The 24,944-nt window shown below is 36.4% G+C and overlaps 2 protein-coding genes across 2 annotated transcripts in view; one reads left to right on the top strand and one right to left on the bottom strand.

Annotated features, from left to right (window-relative positions):
* The window catches only part of LOC145674289 (uncharacterized), a 35,891-nt gene extending 28,005 nt beyond the window's left edge, over positions 1 to 7,886 (top strand). Inside the window, exon 4 of the mRNA XM_081744143.1 lies at positions 3,825 to 7,886. Within this exon, the coding sequence (XP_081600269.1) occupies positions 3,825 to 4,105 (281 nt within the window). The 3' untranslated portion in view covers positions 4,106 to 7,886. The remainder of the gene's footprint in view (positions 1 to 3,824) is intronic.
* LOC145674288 (uncharacterized) overlaps positions 1 to 24,944 on the bottom strand; it is a 228,508-nt gene that overhangs the window by 99,543 nt on the left and 104,021 nt on the right. Inside the window, exons 8-9 of the mRNA XM_081744142.1 lie at positions 23,919 to 24,082; positions 9,499 to 9,673 (exon numbers count right to left, since the gene is read on the bottom strand). Coding sequence (XP_081600268.1) covers positions 9,499 to 9,673; positions 23,919 to 24,082 — 339 coding nt within the window. The remainder of the gene's footprint in view (positions 1 to 9,498; positions 9,674 to 23,918; positions 24,083 to 24,944) is intronic.

The following is a 24,944-nucleotide window of genomic DNA, read 5'->3' on the forward strand; positions in this document are numbered from 1 at the left end:
CCAGAGACTGGCCATTATGATTGAAGCCAAACTGGCAGAAGTTAAGGGAATGAAGCACTGCTCGCCTTTAGAAAGTCTAAGGAGGCTATCTACACAATCAGAAATTCCGTAGGTTAGTATGTAGAAAACGGTGCAAAAATAGGCCTTCGTTTATATCACGTTCGCTGTGTACACGAACAAAAGGAGCCGGATAAAGAAAACCGCTTAGTGTACAGTACATGGTTCTCTCATTTGTTGACAACCATAGAATAGCAGATCCTGAAGTTTCAGTCAAAACAGTAGAATTTGGTACCTGAAAAATCTACACGTGATACATAATGTACCTTACAGTTCCAGAAAATTGGAGCGTGGTGTGCTGTCACGTGATCAAATACGGCTTTATTTCTTTGAGAAAAAAAAAGCTTTTAACAATGCATTATACCAAGACGACATTATTGTTTACCAACAGTTTAAGGTGGAACTCGAACCACCGTAGGGGGCGCGGTGTCTCAGTGGTAGAGCGTTCACCTCCGGTGTTTGGGGTCCCTGGTTCGATCCCAGCTCGCGCCGTGTGGACTTTGTGGTGGACAAACACCGTGCTCGTGGGTTTTCTCGGTGTTCTCCTGTTTCCTCCCACTTTCTTCATTCCACCATTTCACTCATTACTCATCATCACAGTCTCCTTTAGCCTAACCGGCATAACCGTGGAACGTAAAACTTAAAGATTTCATTTCATTTTTTTTCGAAGCACGTAATGTTTTCAAACTTCAATGTTCTCCTACCGGGCATCGAACCGGGCGTATTCTGGTTTTTCTTTGATTTCCTTATGGAGTTTTCGTTACTAATATAATAAAATTAAAGTTTAATATGTGCATGAATACTCTAATGGTACAGTTGCATTAGCATATCTATCATTTGCATATACCTATTGGGACATTTTTTTCAAAAAATCTTCACACTCGAGATATAGAGTGCGTTCAATTTGAAAGCGATACGTAAAGTACATTTGAGTCTTGGTTTTGTTGTTCCGTTATGCCCATCAGAGCTCCTCCGTGGCTAAGCGGTTAGCGTACGCGCCTTTGGCGTGGGAGACCCGGGTTCGATTCCCGGCGGGAGCTCATGTGGTTCGGATTCCACGTTAATCAGTAGGTCCCGTCTCATATAGCCTCGCTGCTGAAGGGACGTTAAAATCAACTCAACTCAACCGTTAAGCCCATTGTTGGAGGAAAAGTTTATTGCAGCGGAAGGGAAGGAAGGGGAGAGGACGAAAAGGGAGGGAGTGGACAGACGCATTGTCACTTGCAGGTGTTTCGCTGTACTGCTAAGGTTTTGTTTGTTTTTCGTAGTCTGAGAAATAGCACTCTACGATGCCAATTAGTGTTCAGGAATGTGGCATCATTGTTGAACAATATTTCAAAACAAATTCATTTAAAAAAATAGAATAAAAGCTGCAGTAAATTTAGGGAAATGTTCGGTAAGACTGTTTCGACTGTAAGTTCAATACAGAAAATGGTCAATAACTTCCGTGAGACAGGATCTGTATGTGACATAAAACACAGACGTAGGAGGACTGTCCTAACACGAGAGGCACTGACTAATGTTCGTCAGGTAATAACGAGATTTTTATATATTTTTGTATACCGTAAGACGGGGTTGCTTTGCATATCAGGGATAACTTTGCACAAAATATTAAAAAAGTTGCACAGTCCTCTGTCGGTAAAATCATGAACTGTAAAGAGAAAGTTTCAACTGCCACCGTAAGATAGAACATCTAACTGTATTTTGGCTATATTGTTGGCGGTTAACGTAAGTTCTAATTACCCGGAGGATTTGTTGTTGTAGAGCAGGGTTGGCAAAAACCATGGTTTTTATTGAAAAAACAAAAAAAAAAGTTTTTTTTGGTTTAAACCAAGTTTTTCTAGTTTAAATAATTTACTCTATGTATTCATATTAGATATGGACAGAAATTAGTTTGCTTCGCCTTAGTGTTATTATGCAACAACAAGGTTATGCTGGAAGGGGTCACATAAGCTTAAAACGGAATCCAAACCGCTTCTCGACTTACATCCAAGAGAAATTGTCCATTTGGACACGAAACCGGGACTAATTGGTCACAAATGTGATTGCCGACTCGCTCACGAAGGACTCCTGATAAAAATACGTTGTACTGATCTTTACATAGGCCTACTTGTTAATATAATTGTCAAGAGTCATTTCAAAAGGACAAAAAGGTAAATAGTTACACAAGTAGAATTATATATAAATCGGGAAACTCCCGCCTTAGTCATTGGGAAAATCCTGTTATTATTTTAAATGTATTTGTATGTAAAATTTTAAGGTCAACGTATCATAATCACTACGCTAAAACTGAGGTATTAAATTACAAATTTGGTATGTAGATATCATTCAATAAAATTAAAACAAAGAGAAATACAAGTTGATGTTGGAAGCTACGTAGGCAGTTGATAAATTTTGCCAATTTCTATCAATATATTTAAGCAAGCTTGGCTTCTTTATAAAACAACAGGCATTCATTCAAGTAGAAATATATAATTTGGTTTCATTTCGTATGTTTAGGCTTAACATCCTTATGTAATACCAGGGTTATTACGGAGAAGACTTTCGCTTAAAGGGACACCTCGAATCGCTACTTGATTTACACTTGAAAGATGGGTTGTGATTCGACCGAGAATTGAACACGGGACCCCTTGATTAAAAGGTGAAAAGTAGATAAACGTAATGCGGATGGTTTGATATGTGGAAACGTCATCATGAAGTTCACACGATTTAAAGCATTTTTCGTTTTTTTTTTTTTCGTTTGTTTGTTTGTTTAAACCGGCCAACCCTGTTGTAGAGGTATGAATAGTAGTCACTGTAAAGTTTGACAAAATTTGAAAGATATCACCTAAAAGAGTTTCCGTCAAAGTTAAGTCAGTTTCGTAGAATACTACAGGGTGCGGCAGAACCAACTAAGCAGTTTTAAGGAGCAATAAAAAGTAAATCTGGATATATAGAAAAAAAATGTTTTTATTTTCTAAATTAGTACAATATACCATTTTACATTCATTTAGTTTTGAAAATAATGTCCTCAAGATGGCGGCTGTTAGCATCAATACATTGTTGTAGACGATCCCTGAAGTTTCGAGCAGCTCTTGCACACATATCGCGGGGTATGGCATTCACTTCGTAGAGAATTCGCTGTTTTAACTCTGGTAGGGTGTGAGGGTGGCTTTTGAAAACCTTTTCCTTCAGATATCCCTAAAGAAAGTAGTCACAAATGTTCAAATCTGGTGACCGCGCAGGCCACTCGACATCACTCGGCAAAGAGACGAGGCGTCCCGGAAACATTTCTCTCAAAACATCACAGATGTGTTGTTTTCATAATAAGCGCGAACGGCAAAACCATGATGTGCACCGGTCCAGACCCTCGTAGTAATTGAGTTTTGAGAGTTAATTTGGCTATATCTTGCCAACCATTCTATATACTGTCGTCTTTCTAGTGTCATAATGAAAAGCTGAATGAAGTTATATTTCAGTGTCAATTTCATCTCAATATCTGTTATTGCACAATGTCAATTCTTAAGTTTACAAAGAAACTAGTTTCCCTTGGATATGTCGAAAACTACACAAGTATGCCTCATCTGTGGCCATCTTTTCTCTTAAATGCTAATAATGTAGAATTTGTAAATCATTCTTAAACATTACAAACTAATAAAAATTAAGACTTAGGTAAAAGAATATTGCAACGTAGAATGATAAGACAAATTAGTAGCTAAACCATAATGTAAAATACTGATAAATGTGTAGAATTTTGAAGAAGTGATTTAATATTTGGTTCGTTGCAGAAAAACGGAAAAGGAAGTCTGGCTCTCATACTAAGAAAACAGACAAAGAGAACTTACGGAAGTCTGGCTCTCATACTAAGAAAACAGACAAAGAAAACTTACGGAAGTCTGGCTCTCATACTAAGAAAACAGACAAAGAAAACTTACGGAAGTCTGGCTCTCATACTAAGAAAACAGACAAAGAGAACTTACGGAAGTCTGGCTCTCATACTAAGAAAACAGACAAAGAGAACTTACGGAAGTCTGGCTCTCCACCAAGAAAACTTAGAAAGAGAACTTAAAAAAGTCTGGCTCTCACACCAAAGAAAACTGTCATGAAATTACGATGTGTTTGTGTATTTTAAAGACAACCAAAGTTATATTAGTCATGTATTTAACGCTCTATTTGTGTATTTGTAACCGGCACCAAAGACAACTTTGTCATGTAATTAAAGATGTATTTGTGTCCGGCACCAAAGAATATTTAAAATCATGCAATTAAGGATGCATTTGTGAGTTTGTAACCGGTACCAAAGAAAAGTTAGCCAATTAACGATGTATTTGTGAGTTTGTAACCGGCACCAAAGGTAACTTAGTCTTGTAATTAACGATGCATTTGTGTATTTGTAACCGGCACCAAAGATAACTTAGTCAACTAAGTAACGATACATTTGTGTATTTTAAGTGGCACCAAAGGAAACTTAGTCAATTAACGATGTATTTGTTAGTTTGTAACCGGCACCAAAGATTACTTAGTCATGTAATTAACGATGCATTTGTGTATTTGTAACCGGCACCAAAGATAACTTTGTCATGTAATTAACGATGCATTTGTGTATTTGTAACCGGCACCAAAGATAACTTTTTCATGTAATTAACGATCTATTTGTGTATTTGTAACGGGCACCAAATAAAATTTAAAATCATGCAATTAAGGATGCATTTGTGAGTTTGTAACAGGCACCAAAGATTACTTAGTCAACTAATTAACGATGTATTTGTGTATTTTAAGCGGCACCAAAGAAAACTTAGTCAATTAACGAGTATTTGAGAGTTTGTAACCAGCACCAAAGATTACTTAGTCATGTAATTAACGATGCATTTGTGTATTTGTAACCGGCACCAAAGACAACTTTGTCATGTAATTAAAGATGTATTTGTGTATTTGTAACGGGCACCAAATAAAATTTAAAATCATGCAATTAAGGATGCATTTGTGAGTTTGTAACCGGTACCAAAGAAAAGTTAGCCAATTAACGATGTATTTGTGAGTTTGTAACCGGCACCAAAGGTAACTTAGTCTTGTAATTAACGATGCATTTGTGTATTTGTAACCGGCACCAAAGATAACTTTGTCATATAATTAACGATCTATTTGTGTATTTGTATCCGGCACCAAAGATTATTTGAAAATCATGCAATTAAGGATGTATTTCTGAGTTTGTAACCGGTACCAAAGATAACTTAGTCAACTAATTAACGATGCATTTGTGTATTTGTAACCGACACGAAAGATAACTTTGTCATGCAATTAACGATCTATTTGTGTATTTGTAACGGGCACCAAAGAAAATTTAAAATCATGCAATTAAGGATGCATTTGTGAGTTTGTAACAGGCACCAAAGATAACTTGGTCAACTAAGTAACGATACATTTGTGTATTTTAAGCGGCACCAAAGGAAACTTAGTCAATTAACGATGTATTTGTTAGTTTGTAACCGGCACCAAAGATTACTTAGTCATGTAATTAACGATGCATTTGTGTATTTGTAACCGGCACCAAAGATAACTTTGTCATGTAATTAACGATGCATTTGTGTATTTGTAACCGGCACCAAAGATAACTTTTTCATGTAATTAACGATCTATTTGTGTATTTGTAACGGGCACCAAATAAAATTTAAAATCATGCAATTAAGGATGCATTTGTGAGTTTGTAACCGGTACCAAAGAAAAGTTAGCCAATTAACGATGTATTTGTGAGTTTGTAACCGGCACCAAAGGTAACTTAGTCTTGTAATTAACGATGCATTTGTGTATTTGTAACCGGCACCAAAGATAACTTTGTCATATAATTAACGATCTATTTGTGTATTTGTATCCGGCACCAAAGATTATTTGAAAATCATGCAATTAAGGATGTATTTCTGAGTTTGTAACCGGTACCAAAGATAACTTAGTCAACTAATTAACGATGCATTTGTGTATTTGTAACCGACACGAAAGATAACTTTGTCATGCAATTAACGATCTATTTGTGTATTTGTAACGGGCACCAAAGAAAATTTAAAATCATGCAATTAAGGATGCATTTGTGAGTTTGTAACAGGCACCAAAGATAACTTAGTCAACTAAGTAACGATACATTTGTGTATTTTAAGCGGCACCAAAGGAAACTTAGTCAATTAACGATGTATTTGTTAGTTTGTAACCGGCACCAAAGATTACTTAGTCATGTAATTAACGATGCATTTGTGTATTTGTAACCGGCACCAAAGATAACTTAGTCATGTAATTAACGATGCATTTGTGTATTTGTAACCGGCACCAAAGATAACTTTGTCATGTAATTAACGATGCATTTGTGTATTTGTAACCGGCACCAAAGATAACTTTGTCATGTAATTAACCGTGTATTGGTAACCGGCACAAAAGATAATCTAAAATCATGCAATTAAGGATGTATGTATGAGTTTGTAACCGGCACAAAACAGAATTTAGTCATGTTATTAACGATGTATTTGTGTGTTTGTTTGTTTGTGTGTGTGTAGAGGTAAAAGAACTGTACATATGTTCAACAAATGTTAACACTATTAAATTTTTTTCTTGATATGTTTTCTTAGTAATTAAACCAGAATATGTCATGTCATTCGACAAATATTCAAAGAATTTGTTAAAAAAAAAAAAAAGAAATCTCTGAGTTTTTTGTCCCACAATTTTGCCGGCTAGGCTAAAGAAGATTGTGATGATGAGAAATGAATGAAATGGTGGAATGAAGAAAGTGAGAGGAAACTGAAGAACCCCGAGAAAACCCACGCACACGGTGTTTGTCCACCACAAGTACACTTGGCGCAAGCTGGGATCGAACCAAGGATCCCATGCACCAGAGGTGAACGCTCTACCACTGAACCACCCTGTCTCTGACACTTAGTTTCGCGGTAATGACAGGATTATTAATTCGAATTCAAAATTACTCTTCATTACTGATCAATATTGGTTTGAAGTCAGGATGATTCATTTAAATATTTCTGAGAATGTCACGGAGCCTTGAAATTTTATGTGTACCTGGCGTAAATTATTATGCCAATTTTTCTTGGACGAACTGATGGACAGATGTCGAAAAAAAAAACACTTTTTCGGTACCTATGGACAATGAAACGGTAACGGCGAGAACGTTAGCGACTACGTGTAAATAATACGAAATATACCGTGACACACCGAAATATACGCCGTATTCCGAATACGAACTGGAAGCTGGTGGTCTCTAACACCTCTGACTCCCCCCCCCCCCCGACGCATTATGTGTTCACTACCCTCAAGATTTAACTTTTATCTACTTTGAATCCACCATTAAGTTCATGTGTCTCACCCCTTTTAGACCGAGTGTCCCCACCGGGAATCGAATCCGGGACCGCTCGCAGTGCACTGCGTGTCCATATTTTCGAATTCCTGTATATCTTCGGAACAATGAGGTATCATGTATATATTGATATAGACTTTTTGTTACTAGTTCTTGAAGGAATCACATCTCAAGTTTAGAAATACCTTAACGTTCTACCCTATACATTGACTTTATATTACATAGTGTAACTTGATGGCTTACAAAGTGATAACCAGTATTTCTGTTATTGATTATATTTTGATAGGTTCAAAATTCGAGCGTAAAAGTTAATTCCAATTTGGAACAGACATCTATGGAAGTTTCAGGGAATCACAACAGATGAGAGGTGTTCAGGTTTCTTTACTCATTTAATGGTGAACACGTTGTTTTCGAAATTCAATGTGATCGGAGAAGCTTCAAGGCAAAAATCCATGTTTGAGCACCCATTATTAACGAAGACGCAATTCTCAGTGCTATGAAAAACAATCCTTTATTACCCCTATAGTGGAGAGTACTATTACTGTTCAGATACGCAAATGTTTACGATTCTTCAAAGATAAGGCAAATGGGTAATAACATGAATTGGTAAAAAAAAAAAAGTTTTTAAATTAGCATATCCGTTTTTTTTACAGCTGACTGGAAGAGTAATTATTAGACAAGGCTGGTGCCTGTGACGATTAATACGCGATAGTGAAGAATTCTCTAAGCTAAAAACAGTGACTTTCCCCAGATTGTCCTCTCTATAGAAGCCTAGACCTGAGTAGCGTGAACAGCATGATCGGTTGTTTTTGTTCTATGGCGATAAAGGCTGAAACCGGATATTTTAAATTCACCCACTTCTAGATTGAATAGATAATTAAGGGAGGAGACAGAATCATCTCTTGGGAAGATGAATCCATTGCAGAAAACTGCATCTCGATATCTCTTACCGTTTTCGCTCTATGAGATCAGTATTGAAACCGGAAGTAGTAAATTTCATCCACTTGCGGTTTAGGCAGAGTGTTGCGGGTTGTAAAGATATGCTCTCCTGAGACACTGAATCAATTGCAGAAAACAGCTTGCAGCTCTCTATTACCATTTTTGTTCCATGGCGGTAAGTATTCAAACCTGAAATCGCTAATTTGAAATAGATCCGGTTAGAACAGCGGGTTAATGAAAACGATATAATATAATCTTGGGACAATGAATCTATTCCAGAAGACGAAATCTTGATATCTTTTACCCTTCTTGCTCTGTGGAAATCAGTATTGAAACTGGAAGTAATAACAAACATGAACCACTTTTGATTTTGGTAGCGTTCGGGATAGTCATGGTACGTTGTCATGACACGCTGAATTGTTTGCAAAAAACCTCCGTATATGTTGCCGTTTTCGATCTATCGCGATAAACGTTGAAACCGGAAATCACTGATTTGAACCATTTCCGGTTTGAATAGAGAATTAACGGAGGAGATGGTACCTATTCTTGGGACGCTGAATGGATTGCAAAGAACCGTATCTCGATAACTTTTACCGTCTTTGCTCTGATACTGTCGACGTACGGACGGACAAAGCCGTTCTATAACACTTCCGACACTTACGTGTAGCATAGTTTGGGTCTGAAAAACAAACACACACAAAAGAAAAAAAAAACGGACGCTATGCTGTCTACAAAATCTAACATAGTTTGAAATTGAATTAAAGGCATCAAGAGTCACTATTCTTCTTGTGAGTCACCTTAACTCACAATCTATCTCCTCATTTAGAAACGACGGCGAGTATTAAAGATGTTAAATATTAGACACATGCTAGAATGAAAAACGAATTTAAAAAATACAGTTGAACTTAGTTATAACGACACCAAAGGGACCCAGGAAATAGTGTCGTTATACACGAGCGCCCTTGAACCCGAGATGTATAATATCAGGCAACGAAGGCTGCCAATGATTAAGTATTTGACTACTCGATCAAGCGTATATATGTGTGGTATAAAATCACTTGCTTTCCGAGGAAATACTTGTTCTCACTGAAAACTTGACGCAATAGTCGAAGTGTCGCAGAAATCGTGTCGCTATAGCCAGGTTCAACTGAATGCACTAAAACAGAATAGCTTACCGTACTCCACTGCACTTCAGGCGGGGGATTTTCCGACTGTGCTACCGCTAATATTCGATGCAATCGATTGTGGCTATTACAAGCTTGTTCGGCTGGAAGACTGTCCGTTGCCGCCATTATACTATCTTCAAGTCTGCTGATATTCCAGCTCAGTTCCTTTCCCAGAGAGACGAATCTGAAAGAGAAATAATCATGTTCTGAATAAAATGTAGAGCTGTGTTCAAAGTAATTAACTTTCTAGAATTTAAACTTATGGATATTATAAGGATAAATTAATAAAAATACACTAATCTCTATATTTAGATTTAGCCATCCTCATGGTGTATTAAAATACCTTTGTTAGTGTGTAAGTATGTAAATATTTCAATACTAATAATTTATGTTTACTGCAGAAAGATAAATCAGCATGCATGAGAATGTCTCTTAGATATTTTTGGAAAGCCCTAGTGGTTTTCTGGTGATTATACATAGACTGACATAATGTGAAACGCAACCATTCTTTCAAATATAACATAACGAAGTAGCTCTGAGCGTAATATACTGACGACATTACATAATTTGAAAATTCAGTGGTTGTATGAGCAACATGCTTCAAGAGAAACACATTTCTTAAGTGCGTGGAAAAAAAAAGTTATTAACTCTTCCGGAAAAGCTTCGTATATACTTCTACAAGTGTTTTTCTGATTATTCACATTCCTTTAAACTTTTTAAGATTACCTCATTCTAGGAAGATTTTTTCGAGGAATCTAATGTAAGCAGACAATGTCTTAACGAGAAAGATACCAGCGAGCATCGAAATAAATTAAAATGTGAACTGGATATAAAGGTTAATAATTTTTTATTTTTATTCATTTAACTTTCGAGAGGTTATCATTTTTATCTCTACACAAAATTACATCCCGCCACTCGCCCAACTGCGTTCTTATTTTATTTTCCTCAAGTCTATTATACTTTTTAAAAATATTTTAGAATCAGATTGGGGGTACTAAAAGGGACAAACAAATGAGTGGTAAAATTCTCCCGTTTGTTTGTCTCTTTGTACCCTAATCTAATTTTTAAATATTTTTAATAAGTATAATATTGTCTTTTTGGCCTCCACACGGCGTTGTAAGTTAAACTGGTGAGTCACGTAAATAAAGACATGACGGCCAGCAGGTTCGGAAAGCTTCTGATACGGCTGTTACAGGCAGACCAACGCAGTGCGCTGACTCCATGTTCGTCGTTGGCCTGAATGCAGTCCCATTGGTCGCTAACAGAGGGCGTTAGAGCAGACTCAGGCCCAAGAAGACCTGTCGCGCTAATTAATAATAATAATAATAATAATAATAATAATAATAATAATAATAATAATAATAATAATAATAATAATAATAATAATAATATAGTCTTGAGAGAAATAAAGAACGGAGATGGGAGAGAAGCGGTTATAATTCTTTGTAGGGATAAAAATGCCAACCTCTCAAAAGTTAAATGAATGAATATCTTCTAACCCTTGTGTCCAGTTTGAATTAGAAATTATTTCGATCTCGGTGATATATTTCTAAATCTATCTATATATATAAAAGAGAACGTACAAAATCCTTTGTCCGCTCATCACGCTAATACGGCTGAACCAATTTCTTTCATTTTTGGGGGGTTATTAGGATTTGGACCCTAGATGGTTTTTATCATATCACTTTAATTTTTAATTACCAGTGTCTTGAGATAATTGACCATTCAAGTGTCCATAACGTACAAATCCTTTGTTATTAGTTCATCATAGGTAAAAATAAACGTATTTATATGCAACCCGCATGACCGTGTCACTCGGCGGGTTAACATAAATGACAGGCGATATACAGCGGAAAATAGCTTGAATCTTCTGTTTAAAATTTTTTAATTGATTTGCTTATTTTTACAGACACTTTTACAATATGCCAGCACCGGGATGACCGCAGCGAAGCGGGGCGGGTTAACATAAATGACAGGCGATATAATGTTAAGATTTACTGCAATCTTCTATGGTTTTTATCATATCACTTGAAAGCGAAAAAGTAAAAATTATCTAAGTAACAAAGTTTATTGCGTTCCGGGGTGACCGCAGCGAAGCGGGGTGAACGCTGCTAGTGACATATCACATAGTTAACATTAAATTCCTTGAAAAATTCTCCTAGCGTGAGGTAATCGCAGAACATTAATAATAATAATAATAATAAACAATATAGTTGAAGTATACACAAAATTTTGAAGTATAATGAGAAAAATACATAAACTGCATATGAAATGAAATGAAATCTTTAAGTTTTACGTCCCACGGATAGGCTAAAGGAGATGGTGATGAGAAATGAATGCAGTGGAATGAGTAGTGTGGGAGGAAACTCACGCACAAGGTGTTTGTCCACCACAAAGCTCACTTGGCACGGGCTGGGATCGAACCAAGGACTCCATGCACCAGAGGTGAACGCTCTAGCTCAGCCACCGGGCTCCCAAATTAAACTTCATAGTATTATTTACTTTGTTTATTTACATTAACATTGTTCCCGATATGCTTGTGATACAGTTCACAGTGAAAAAATTAGCAGTGAAACATTAGAACAAATTTTGGTAAGAAATTGGCCAAGGTCGATATGTTTAAAAGGTATCCTCTAAGTAGTCGCTAGGAGAAACTGAAGATAAACAGAATACACTACACTATATACATAGTATATTAGTATGGTGTAAAATACTCATGCACACTGTCACAAGCTCATCTCACTGAAATTGAGGAAATGTCATTTGAGGCGAAAAATTAAGCTAAGCGTATGTTTATTAGCTTTAAGAGAGTGTATATCTGTGGAACTACTAACGCCGGATGTATACGCTACACTAAAGGTAAAGATATTCTAAAAGCAGTGTTTAAATAGTGTTATGTGATCAATGAATAGTTTCGATTTTCGTTACAAGCAATATGTACATTACTGTTAAGATTATATACCTCACCGTCAGAAAACAAATAGCAATCGATACAGTGTGCTACTTCAATAAACTATCCTTTCATACATACAATGCATAAATAAATAAATAACCTCTTCAGGCAAAATAAAACAATTATCAATTACTAGCAGAATACCCGTTCTTCGCACGGAAAGAGTACGTTTCACTTTGGACATAAAGGGAAGTGGAGGCTGAGTATGGATTTAAACGACATCACAAGTGTCACTGTTCGTCTCAGCGACCCCAAAAACTATGGATTCGACACTAATATTGCTCATTTTCGATCATTTTTAAATCTTTCTGCCCTCTCCCTTGCCTACGTTGTACCGTCAAAGTGAAAAAAAATCCTAGGCCAGAACCTCAGCTTTGTTGAAAATTTGACAGAGATCGGTCGGGTGATTCAAGAATTATTAAGTCATAAACATAGTAACTTTTAATTTATATATTAGATAATTGATACCATTTACTGTGCTAGAAATTGTTATTTATTTTAAGTAGCCTCTGCCCCCGGTGTTACCACGGACAATATTTTTCATCTCATCCTCTTCTTGGGTTCCATTTCTCCTAGTCTTCGATACTCAATGCTAGTGAATGAAACATTTTCATAATTCTGTGCTCACAAGTAAACCTTACGTTTGGGTGAATCGAGTTGCTGACTGAGACCCATATGAGAAAGTAGTACTAAATGTGGTCAGTATTTCAGTGAAGTTATAGGTGCGAAGCTCCAGGGGTTTAGGAGATACTGCTACCAGAACATCACATAGAAGTACAGAATAGTCTTCATACAGTTGGAGATAAAAGCTCTGTAAGATCTCTTGTAATGACAAAAGGTGAATAACAAATATATGGGTACATATTACAACTAAGGGGAAGTCATATAGTAAGGGTATACCTGACTGCGGCCATCTTGAAATCCGCCATTTTGAATTAAGGTTAAGTTTGTAAAATAGGAATAGGGTCATGTGATACATGATTTAAGGCGCAAATTTAATCAGAAGAACAATGGTGACGTTACTTTTGATTTACGCGCAATTGGTAAAAAGTTACAGGGAAATTAAATACTGTTGCAGCATATGCATTAGTCCTTTACCCCACCTTGTAAATTTTGTGTTAATGATAATAATTAAATAAAAAGCAGGTAAATAAATATTAGGTCTATGGTAAGAGTTGCCTTGATGGCAGCCATGTTCAAATCCGCCATTTTGAATCAGACAAAAGTTTTAAACAAAACGCATAACATTGACACCTTATTAATAGCAAATTTTACCATAAATCCAACGGTATAACCATTTTTGCTTTATCATTAACCAGCACAAAATTAAATGGGAATAGAGTAATGCAATAGTCTTCGGGCTGATACAGCAGTAACAGAAAGTGACGTGAACATATGGCATCGTGATAGGTTCATATAACTTCAGTCGTTTACAATTTACCAGTTCAGTGCTCCTCGTTTTCGCAATATGATTCGATTCGCTTTCAATCAGGCTGGATATTTGAATGAAGAACCTGGACGTTGGATCGCTCCTTACGACTACTGCTTTGACGGAATTGTTAACGACAAATGTGTCAAGTGTAACTCGATTGCCTTTGTCTGGTGTGCTCACTGTGAGCAGAGCATTTGTGCAAGTCATGCACTCTTTTCTGAACTACACATTGATTGTACTAATTGAGGACTTTTCTGGAAGAAAGACCCAAGTTCAATTATGAATCAATTCCACTTTGTCATTTTTCCTTAAATTAGCAACTTGTTTATGCGATAACAAATGCTGGTTAATGATAAAGCAAAAATGGTTATACCGTTGGATTTATGGTAAAATTTGCTATTAATAAGATGTCAATGTTATGCGTTTTGTTTAAAACTTTTGTCTGATTCAAAATGGCGGATTTGAACATGGCCGCCATCAAGGCAACTCTTACCATAGACCTAATATTTATTTACCTGCTTTTATTTAATTATTATCATTAACACAAAATTTACAAGGTGGGGTAAAGGGCTAATGCATATGCTGCAACAATATTTAATTTCCCTGTAACTTTTTACCAATTGCGCGTAAATCAAAAGTAACGTCACCATTGTCCTTCTGATTAAATTTGCGCCTTAAATCATGTATCACATGACCCTATTCCTATTTTACAAACTTAACCTTAATTCAAAATGGCGGATTTCAAGATGGCCGCCGTCAGGTATACCCTTACTATATGACTTCCCCTTAGTTGTAATATGTACCCATATATTTGTTATTCACCTTTTGTCATTACAAGAGGTCTTACAGAGCTTTTATCTCCAACTGTATGAAGACTATTCTGTACTTCCATGTGATGTTCTGGTAGCTGTATCTCCTAAACCCCTGGAGCTTCGCACCTACAACTTCACTGAAATACTGACCACATTTAGTACTACTTTCTCATATGGGTCTCAGTCAGCAACTCGATTCACCCAAACGTAAGGTTTACTTGTCAGTAGTTTAGGAAGTGTAACGAACAAAAAATTTCCATTCCAATCTTAGGGTTGGCATTTGAGAAATACTGTCTAATCTGGAGCCTAGGATGCAAGAACAACACTTATACAAACATTCAAGATTCTACACTTGACAGTTTGATAGATCTGGCGATAAGAAAAAAAAAAAAAAAGTCTAGCCCTCTACCCTCCTGACGAGTCGTATTTCGCAAAATCTTATCTTGAAATGTTTCAGTTTAACTTCCCATGATTATGCCTCTTAGGCTGAGAGACTGATAATTACGGCAAAACAATGATGGAATGAGAAAATGGGAGGAAATGGGAGTACCCCGAGAAAACCCAAGGTTGTCCACCACAATCTTACTTGGCCGAGGATCGAACCAGGGACCCCATGCAGCAGAGGTAAGCACTCTACCACTGAGACGAACACCATACTAACAAAAATATCACAGTAGTTTTGTCTTTAAAACAGCGTCTTACCCACAGGCACAAGAGGTTTTACCTGAGAGATTTGAAAGAATTAAAATACCACTTTACCCAGCGAAAACAGAGTTTCAGAGCACTGGTTAGCTTTCAGTATCTCAGTTGGTAATCATACATGTAGATAGCTTGATTATGCATTGACAAATTAACTAGTCTAAGTAGATATATAATGGTGCGTTTACACACCTATTATTTTTATGGTCCAAGGTATACTCACCTTGAATTTACGAAAAAAACGTGCATATACGCAGGTGGGTATAAGCTTTATTTCCGACAAAGGTCGAGCGTATACATACCAAAAATTCTGGTATTACATCACAGCATGTAAGAAATAGTTTGCATGAATCAAAAAGCTTAGCTAATCAAGTACAAGACCGTAATTAGACAAATAATTCATACAGGCTAGATTATCGGCAAGAGTCTTTATGAAACAATTGCAACTAACGAAAAATTTAAGTTCAAATAACATCGGATAAGCTTATGGTAGTATGTTAATACTTCCACTGACCCACGATGTTGGCCGATGAGTCCATTCAACTTAGCACAGAGGACTAATATCAGACTCAGCTACCAAAAAAGACGTTAGAGAGGGTATGAAATGTACTTAAGAAATCGGTATGCAATAAAATTTGCTTTATACATATGTACACATTATCCAAGGAAAAAATATTTACCATTACAGAAAGAAATATGCTGTTTTCAAACACTGATTTCCTCTCCAAGTCCCCAACACCGGGAGTTATGAAACGTGTTAGTCCAACCGCACATTAACCAGAGAAGAGGGCAACCAAACCAACGTACACTATTGGGAGCAATGAAGCAAAACCTAGTACTGCATATTCATCCGAGCACGTACTATACAAAGTCCTCTCAACGTTACGATTGAAAGGAAAGCTTTCAGTTAATCTCATGTTTATGCTGGGTAGGCTCAAGGAGACGGTGATGATGAGAAATGCATGGAATGGAGGAATGAATGAACTGGGAAGAAACTGGAGAGGCCCGAGAAAACCCACGCACACTATGTTTGTCCACCACAAAGCCCACTTGGCGCGAGCTGGGATCGAAGCATGGATTCCATGCACCAGAGGTGAACGCTTCTACCAGTGAGCCACCGCGGCCCCTAACGTTGTGATTGAGATACACGATCAAAGCACTCAGGTTTTCTCTGGTCATTGTGCAGCCGCCTTTAGATTGTGTATGGATTTCCCGCTGCTTTATAAAGTGAAAGTGAACTAGACAAGGAGAGAACCTGGGAAAGTATACGAAAACCTGAAGCGTGGCAATAAAATAACCGTAAACTGGCAGCATAAGGCAAACTAAGACTGTGCCAATTTTGAATAAGATTCCATTGGATTTTCAATTGGTTGGTTATATTAAGCTTTCTCACAGCTGAAGCTATGTGAGGCACTGACCAACAGCTGAATGCAGGATCCGTACGATGTGAGCTCCTACCGAAAATTTTATTTCTTAAGCAGATTTTATAGAAATCGAATATTGGATTTCCAATACCTAAGGTAAGTAAGCTAACCAGTTTTTACGAGGAAGCTCACAGTATTTTCAGCAAACAAATAATTACTCACTACTACTGACTTCTGTTGGTATAAGACAAATGGAAAATAACCTTAAAAATTAGCTGTGAAGATTTTACTATGTAATCCCAATTTACGAATGCATAAATTTATAAAATGTACACAAGAAAAATCTAATATCTCAAAAGAGGAATATATAAGTAATCAACATATATGAGAATCTTACCTACGACATCTTTAATAACGTTAAAAAGCGTAATCCAAAGTGTACACTTTTAAGCACGTAATAGTACGTAAGAAATTATGATGGTCTGAATTTGTATGTGAATGCAATGTGTTAAGTCATGATCCCTAACGATAAATCTGTCTGATACGTAAGGCATCTAGCAACATGAAGAACATATATCTCGACTCTCCTCACTTACGCACATACCGACCGCTAGGGCACTTCAGCATCGCCCTGCCCTAACTCGGTTAGTTACCATTCGTGCTTTTTAGTGGCCACTTAGCATAAGTTAGCTTCTGGTTTTTGCACTGGAGTTTGTATAGCGTATATCCGAACGTTGTATTTATACAAACAAAGGTTAAGCCCTTCTAAAATGAATACGTTCCCAAGGTATCCAGTAATATAACTCTAGACACAGGAAATAACTTATAAGATATTAATTTCCTAATGAAAGAAGTACATATTACATAGATTAATGTATGTATCCGTAAACTGAGACAGCACAGATTTTAGTTGCCTGGTAAACAAAATTAAGTAAAGCCATGCAGATTATTTCAATAAAAAAATCCCGTAAACTTGATAGGTTTAAGACTTGTCAGAACATTCATTTAAAAAATCAAAATTGATTGCGCTTTTATCAGTTTCTATTCCAAATGTCCCAAACAGTTGAAGTTTTCAAATTTTCTTCTTAGTACTGCCTATATAATACTAAATTTCAGTTTCTATGAGTACAATACTTCGCAGAATTAATATCTATACTTGAAAATTCGAACGTAGGTACAACGATTAAAGAATTTGCATATAGATCAGTACCAAATATTGGTTCTCAATGTAGCAGAAATTATGTATTTATATAGCACTTATAAATAGCTTCTACCAAAAAGTATATTAAGGGATTAATCACAGATAAAACTCTACAACACAAATATTACTATTATTACTATCTATAACTAACCCACCCAATGGCCTATGGAACCCGAAACTTCAATGCCGCGTTCACAATGCAGCTCTCCACTGACTTCTATCCTTAGCTAACTGTATCCAATTTCTACTTTGTATTCCAATCTCTGCGAGATCCATCTTAATATTATCCTCCCATCTGCCCCTAGGTCTTCCCGTTAAGATTTTGAAAGCGTTCCTACCTTCTTCCATCCTGGCTACATGGACCTGCCCACTTGAGCCTTCTAGATTTGATGACCATAACAATGTTTGGTAAATCGTACAAATTATGCAATTCCTCGTTATGAAGTTTCCGCCATTCCGGTTACTCTTACAAGGGAAGAGAGGGAGATTATATACCGAAGTGGAGGATGGCTTGTACACCAATCGAAAACACTAATGACGCTTATTACGAAATTGTAATAAAAATTTTCCGTATGCATATACTGTGCGAGTTATATGAATATACAGGGTGTCCAGAAAATCCGTTTCCATCCTTAGAAATCGCAAACAGTGAATCACATGCCAAAAATAGGAAAACACGTGTTTGATTATTTTAAAAGTACAACGTATCAAAGCAAAAAGTGTTGTCCCAGTGCCACCCACAAGGTCCCAGGAGGAGTCCAATTCAAAAGGTGCAAATGGTGAGGGGGTCAAGTAGCATATCGTTGGAAACCTGTTGGGAAACGAAACGAAACGAAAGAAGACGGAACAAGTCTCGCTCTCTAGAATTATCCTGTGCAAAATGGCCACCGGTAAAAGTGTCATCAAAAACGTCATTGTAAAGTCTATGGCCACCTGAAAAAAAAAAAAAAAAAAGGTGAGACATGTTAAAACAGGAAAACATATGTGTAATCATTTCAAAAGTACAATGATTGAAAGTAAAACTATTTGTCCCAGGTCCTCCATAGGGTCCCAGACGGGGTCCTACTCAAAATTTTCAAATGGCAAGGGGGCTCAAGAAGGATATCGTTTGAAAGCTGTTGTTAAATGAAAACAGATGGAACAAGTGTAGGCGCTCTACAAGTGTGGGCGTTCTTCTTTCTGTAGTCGGGTTTTAGTTTGTTTCCACTTCAATTCTTATCCAACGGAAAGAAAGGAAATGCCCCTACTGTGAGATTCTCCTCTTTGAGCCCAGTAATATCTAAATAAATAAAGAAAAGAAAATTAAGAAATAAAGAAAAGAACAGAAATATATATTTTGACTTATTTGAGTATAGAACTGACTACCTAACATATAATGTGCAATAGTGGTACTTATGCTCGTTGTCTGGATTATGAAGTATAAAATGATTCAAAAAATTCTTGCACCAGGAACAGCAAATACGAGCAATCGTGTCACAATGACAAGTACAGATTACTAAATGGAAAGCGAATGTGCTTGGAGAATCGAAATGAGGATGTACATTTTCACCGGCCACCTTTTTGCACAAGATAGTTTTAGAGAGTCAAGACTTGTTCCATCTTCTTTCATTTCCCAACAGGTTTCCAACGATATGCTACTTGACCTCCCTTGCCACTTAAAAATTTTAAGTAGGACCCCATCTGGGACCCTGGGACAAATATTTTTACTTTCAATCATTGTACTTTTGAAATGATAACACATGTGTTTTCCTGTTTTGACATCTGTCTCACATTTTTTTTTTTTTTTTTTTTTTTTTTTTTTTTTTTTTACGTTGCCATAGACTTTAAAATGACGTTTTTGTTGACCCTTTGACCGGTCGCCATTTTGCACAGGATAATTCTAGACAGTCGAGGCTTGTTCCATCTTCCATTTTCCAACAGGTTTCCAACGACTTGCTTCTAGACCCCCTCACCATTTGCAATTTTTGAGCTGGACCCCGCCTGGGACCCTGCGGATGGCCCTGGGACAACACTTTTTGCTTTGATACGTTGTACTTTTAAAATTATCAATCACGTGTTTTCCTGTTTTGGCATCTGGTTCACCGTTTGCGATTTCTGGGATTGGAAACGGATTTTCTGGACACCCTGTATATTCATATACCTCAAACAGTATATGCATTCGGAAAATTTTTATTACAGTTTCGTAATAGGCGTCATTAGTGCTTTCAATTGGTGTATAAACCATGGGTCTTGTTCTGAAATACTTCTTATTTACGTTCTTCCCTCAGAGTAAGCGACCATGTTTCGCAACAACACAGAACAACAGACATGATTATCGTTTTATATATCATACTTTAAGCTTCAAATTCCTCGACAGAATTCGTACAACAAGAGATTTTGAACTGAATAATAACACTATATCATCACAAATACTTCACACATACACTGGAGAAATGCAAACACTATTTATCAGTTTAAAAGAAATTCCCTCGAAACCAGAGATGTCTCAAAAGTGCATTAATCCAAATGCAAAATAAATTATGGCTTAAAATTTACTATTTAAACTCAAATCACCCTAGAATGGCTTATCTATCATTCTGAATTGTGCAAAATCCAGTTAAATATTATAAAATTTAGTCATATCAGAAAACAAAATTTCTATTGCTGAAAAGCAAGCAAGCAGAAGAAAAACAAGCAGTTCAAAAAGCTTCCTCTCAACTTGTACTTACGAAAGGCAGTAAACAAATTATTCGAGAAACAGAAATAAATATATACACCACTAGTCACATGAGGTTTGCTCCACTGGTCAGTTTGAGGTCGACTGTCTCAATTTTACAAAAACTTAATATAATTTTTGCACATTACAATATCATCGTAAAATAAACACTTAAGAAGTACTGTTACTATTTGATTTTGCTACCATTATGCAATCCAATAGTATATTCATGCTTTCCATGGTTGCCTATTTCTAACAATAATTTAAATTTCAGTAAGCAGAAGTTCTGGGGTTACTATCCCACGACAATGACAGTAATGAATAGGGGGAGGAGTTGATGAAATGTCATCTTTTTCTGGTATCGCGGACACGAAAACTATAAAATACACATAATATTACGCTTGGCTCCGAAACAAAAAATGATAATTTTAAATAATTTTATATATATACAATGAAACCTCCTTTAACGGACACCTTTATAATACGGACAGATTTTTTTTGTCCCGGCAAAAACATATGTTCTCTTACGGAACAAACACTCTCTTTTACGGACACACTCAGATATGGACGCGGAGAGCCCATTTTCCCCAAGAAGTTTTAATAACCTCTTCATAACGGACAAGAATTATTCCTGGTTCTGTGATATAATACAGTAGACAGTCTTTTCCCCACAAGTGTATCTGTCATGAGTCTAGACCTGGTGAACAATTAAACAGAACAGCTTCAAGCTGAACTTGAAATTCCCACAATAAACAGCTTTCTGGTGGAAGTCCTAGAAAACCTTCATTAAGCAATAACACTCATGCAGGGCCATAGCACGCAGGTATGGCTAAGAATTCTATGCGAAAGATCTTTCCTTCCCTAACAAATTTAGTCCTTTTTGCTCCGGGCCTTGCATTTTCCCCGCTAATTTCATAGATAACGCAACAAACATTGCTTATTTTATTAAAAAAAAATTCAACGAGCAATTTCCTCTCTTACTATGTTGGAAAAGCAACATTTTTCTTTTACTTATGATACTGGAACAAGACTGGATTGGAGTTTTCCCGGCTTTTTTTCACTTTCTCAATAGGATATGATTTGTGATTGGAGTTGGGTTAATAAAAATATGCACTCCTAATAATTTGCCTTTTCATCCATTCCTCCAACGAAGATATCGCGCCAGTACACAAACACACATCCGTCGTCTGGAATTCAATACCGCTTAAGTAACATTTTACCAGTTTTACAGGAGAGAAAAAAAAACTGTTTGAAAACTAGCTTCAGCCTCATTATACGCGGTATTGCTTTGAGAAAATAACAAAGCTATTTATCGTGATATACGTGTACTACTTAACCAGATTGTGCGCCATCCTGTAGTGATTTTAATTGTATCAAAAACTCAAGTCGCCCAAATTGGAGATACACGGTGTTGAATCTCAGACGACATGTTTCTTCGGGAACCGTAATGAGGATTCTCAGAGGACACTTGGTAATGAGTTTTATTATCCTTGTAGAGGTAAAAGCATGCCTTTTTCGCTAAACAAAAGAGTTTAGCCGGTTAATTGGTTCCTAACGTAAATTGCCATATACATATTATCTTTTGCAGTATACGAATGTATCAACACATTCCCAAGCAATATTATTATTTAAAAGAAATAAATTTCTCCTTCATCCTTCCCAGTAGTTCAAATACGTACTAAATGGAGTATTTTCATATTGAATTTTACGTATTTACGCTCATACATAATGTATTTACTGTATATTACTGCATGCAATTACCGTTGTGAGAAATTAAATTTTGTAACCTCTCGTAACGGACACCACTCAGTAATGGACAAAAATTTATGTCCCACTGGTGTCCGTTATTCAGAGGTTTCATTGTATATTATATATATATATATATATATATATATATATATATATATATATATATAGAGAGAGAGAGAGAGAGAGAGAGAGACAATTTTCAGCCTTTAGGTAATTTTTCTGAATTTAGATAATTTTCGTGTCATTTTTTAAAGTTTCGTTGATTTTTTCTACATTTTTGGTATGTTTCAGCAATTGTTCCTTATTTTTTATATTCTTTTAATTTTAGCAATATGCTCTAGACTTTGCACCGGGGTAAACATATTTTCTCATTAGATGAATATTTACAAGCGAAAGAAAGAGGATCTGAACTACAGACATTAGTCTTTGTTCGTATGTTACCAAGCAAATGGTTTCCATTTTCATTCAATGTTCCCAAAATTAACTTGTGTGTATAATATTTTTAAATCATTTTTGTCATTTAAATTCGTTGCTTTTTCGACAGTACGTATTTTGGCGGAAAGAGGCAATGTGCCCAGGAAGTCCCCCTTCCCCAAACGTGTCCTTAATTTTCACTTTCCCATTTTTCATACACAATTTTTGTTAATTCTAAACAATAATAATCATGATTTACATAGTCACTATTTCTTTATGTCTGTAGTAACGCGCACAACATGGAAACACACCTTGCTACATAGTACGCCAAGATGCAGGCAATAAGTACATTTTACGCTGAATAATTTGCTGCATGTCTTAATTATTAAATTGTTTACATTTATATTTTTTGTTTGGTTATTTTCATTTAAAATCAAACTTACATGTTTCAACTAAAGAAACTACTGAAAAAGGGTGAAAAAGTACCTAACTGGCCCGGGACTCGAACCAGGGACCTCCAGTCTACCATACCGATGCGTTAACCACTACGCCACCCAGTCCGTTTCCCAGAACAGCTACTCACTCTCTCACTTTCGAGGTCAGTGTTCTTATCTTGGACCATGGGTTGTATCACAGACCCCTGCTGTGATTGGATAATCCTGTCTCCTTATACCGAACTCTCTGCGTTAGAATTCGCACCTATAAACGATTTGGTGTGTAAAATAAAAAAAAAAAACTTGTTTCCTCCTTCCATTAATATAAAGAAGATCTGTTACTTTTTTACTGGTATCGTGGCAGAATGCCCAACATTTGGTATGTTTGTTGTACTCCTTTAAAGTTACAATTATAAATTTAATCGTCATTTTCAAATGTTTTCAGGTCATTTTATCATGGCTTTAGGGCATGGTAACTTCCGAACTCATTGTAATAAATGAAATTTTTATTCATAAACTTTATTATCAATATACACTTCCAAGTTTCGTTCACGAATTACAATCAAGGAAAGACTTGCAAAATAAACACAAAATTCACCCAGTTTGCTTCTTCTCTTAGTCCAACATTCCAGTGTATCACAAAGACAGATAGTAATTAAAAATAGTGTATGCTTACTTTTCGCTGGTGAGTATGGCACAGAAGTTGTCCGCTATGAATTTAATGGAGGCTTCAAGAAGCTGAGAAGTGAGACCAAAAACTGGTTCTGCCCATCTTACATTAGGTAGTGTTGCCAAAAGTTTATCACAGGACATGACAGTATCGAGTACATTATCCACTGTCTGCAAATAAAAAAGAACAAAAGGAATACACATAAATTTCGAATTATTTTAAAATACTCAATGATACACTAACACAAATACAACTAAGAGGAACAATGACTTAGTTTTAAGAATTGTCGCCTGCGGTTCTATATTGAACAGACTTCAAAACATGGAGGTGGTTCTCAACTCCACCCGTTTTTATACAACGCGGTGGCTCAATGGTAGAGCGTCCATTTCTGGTGCTTAACGATAGCGTAGAAGCTGGCAGTGTGTAAACAACTGAATAATTTTATTTCTGTCACATAAAGTGTGTAAACGGCACGGATGGACCTAAATTCAAACCCAGATCTTCGGCTTACCGTGCGTACACGTTAACCACTGCGCTACGCACCTTGTTCCCTGAACACACGTTCTATCTCTTAAAGTATGTATTCAACCAAGCAGAGTAAGAATCAAGAATGACAGATTGTGTCGCTGTTCAGGGAGCGAATTGGATAAGTAGTTATTAATGCATTGACACGGTAAGCCGATAACCCGACTTCGAGTCGGTGTACAGGCATGCATTTTTCACTCTTTGTATTTCATTGAGTTTGCACCTATAAAGGAATTCGTGTGATATAAAGTATGTAGTTTCATCCATTTATTATATGTAATTTCTTTTTACTTAATTCCGTTAAATACCTAGCAACTTCGATGGACCTCCAGTTTTCGGGTACGAGAAACCAATTTTAAACTACACCTCGTGTTTTGGATAAGTCATCAGAGGAGATTTCGGAGGGGGCTCACAAGAACAATGAATTCGAAGTCGAGACAATAACTTTTTTCAGTAAAAGCTGAAGATTTGTATTTGTCCTCAGGGCCGGCCCTAGACAATTTGCCG

The sequence above is a fragment of the Thermobia domestica genome, chromosome 17, assembly GCF_964235325.1.
Source record: "Thermobia domestica chromosome 17, izTheDome1.hap1.1, whole genome shotgun sequence".
NCBI classification, from domain to species: Eukaryota; Metazoa; Arthropoda; class Insecta; order Zygentoma; family Lepismatidae; genus Thermobia; species Thermobia domestica.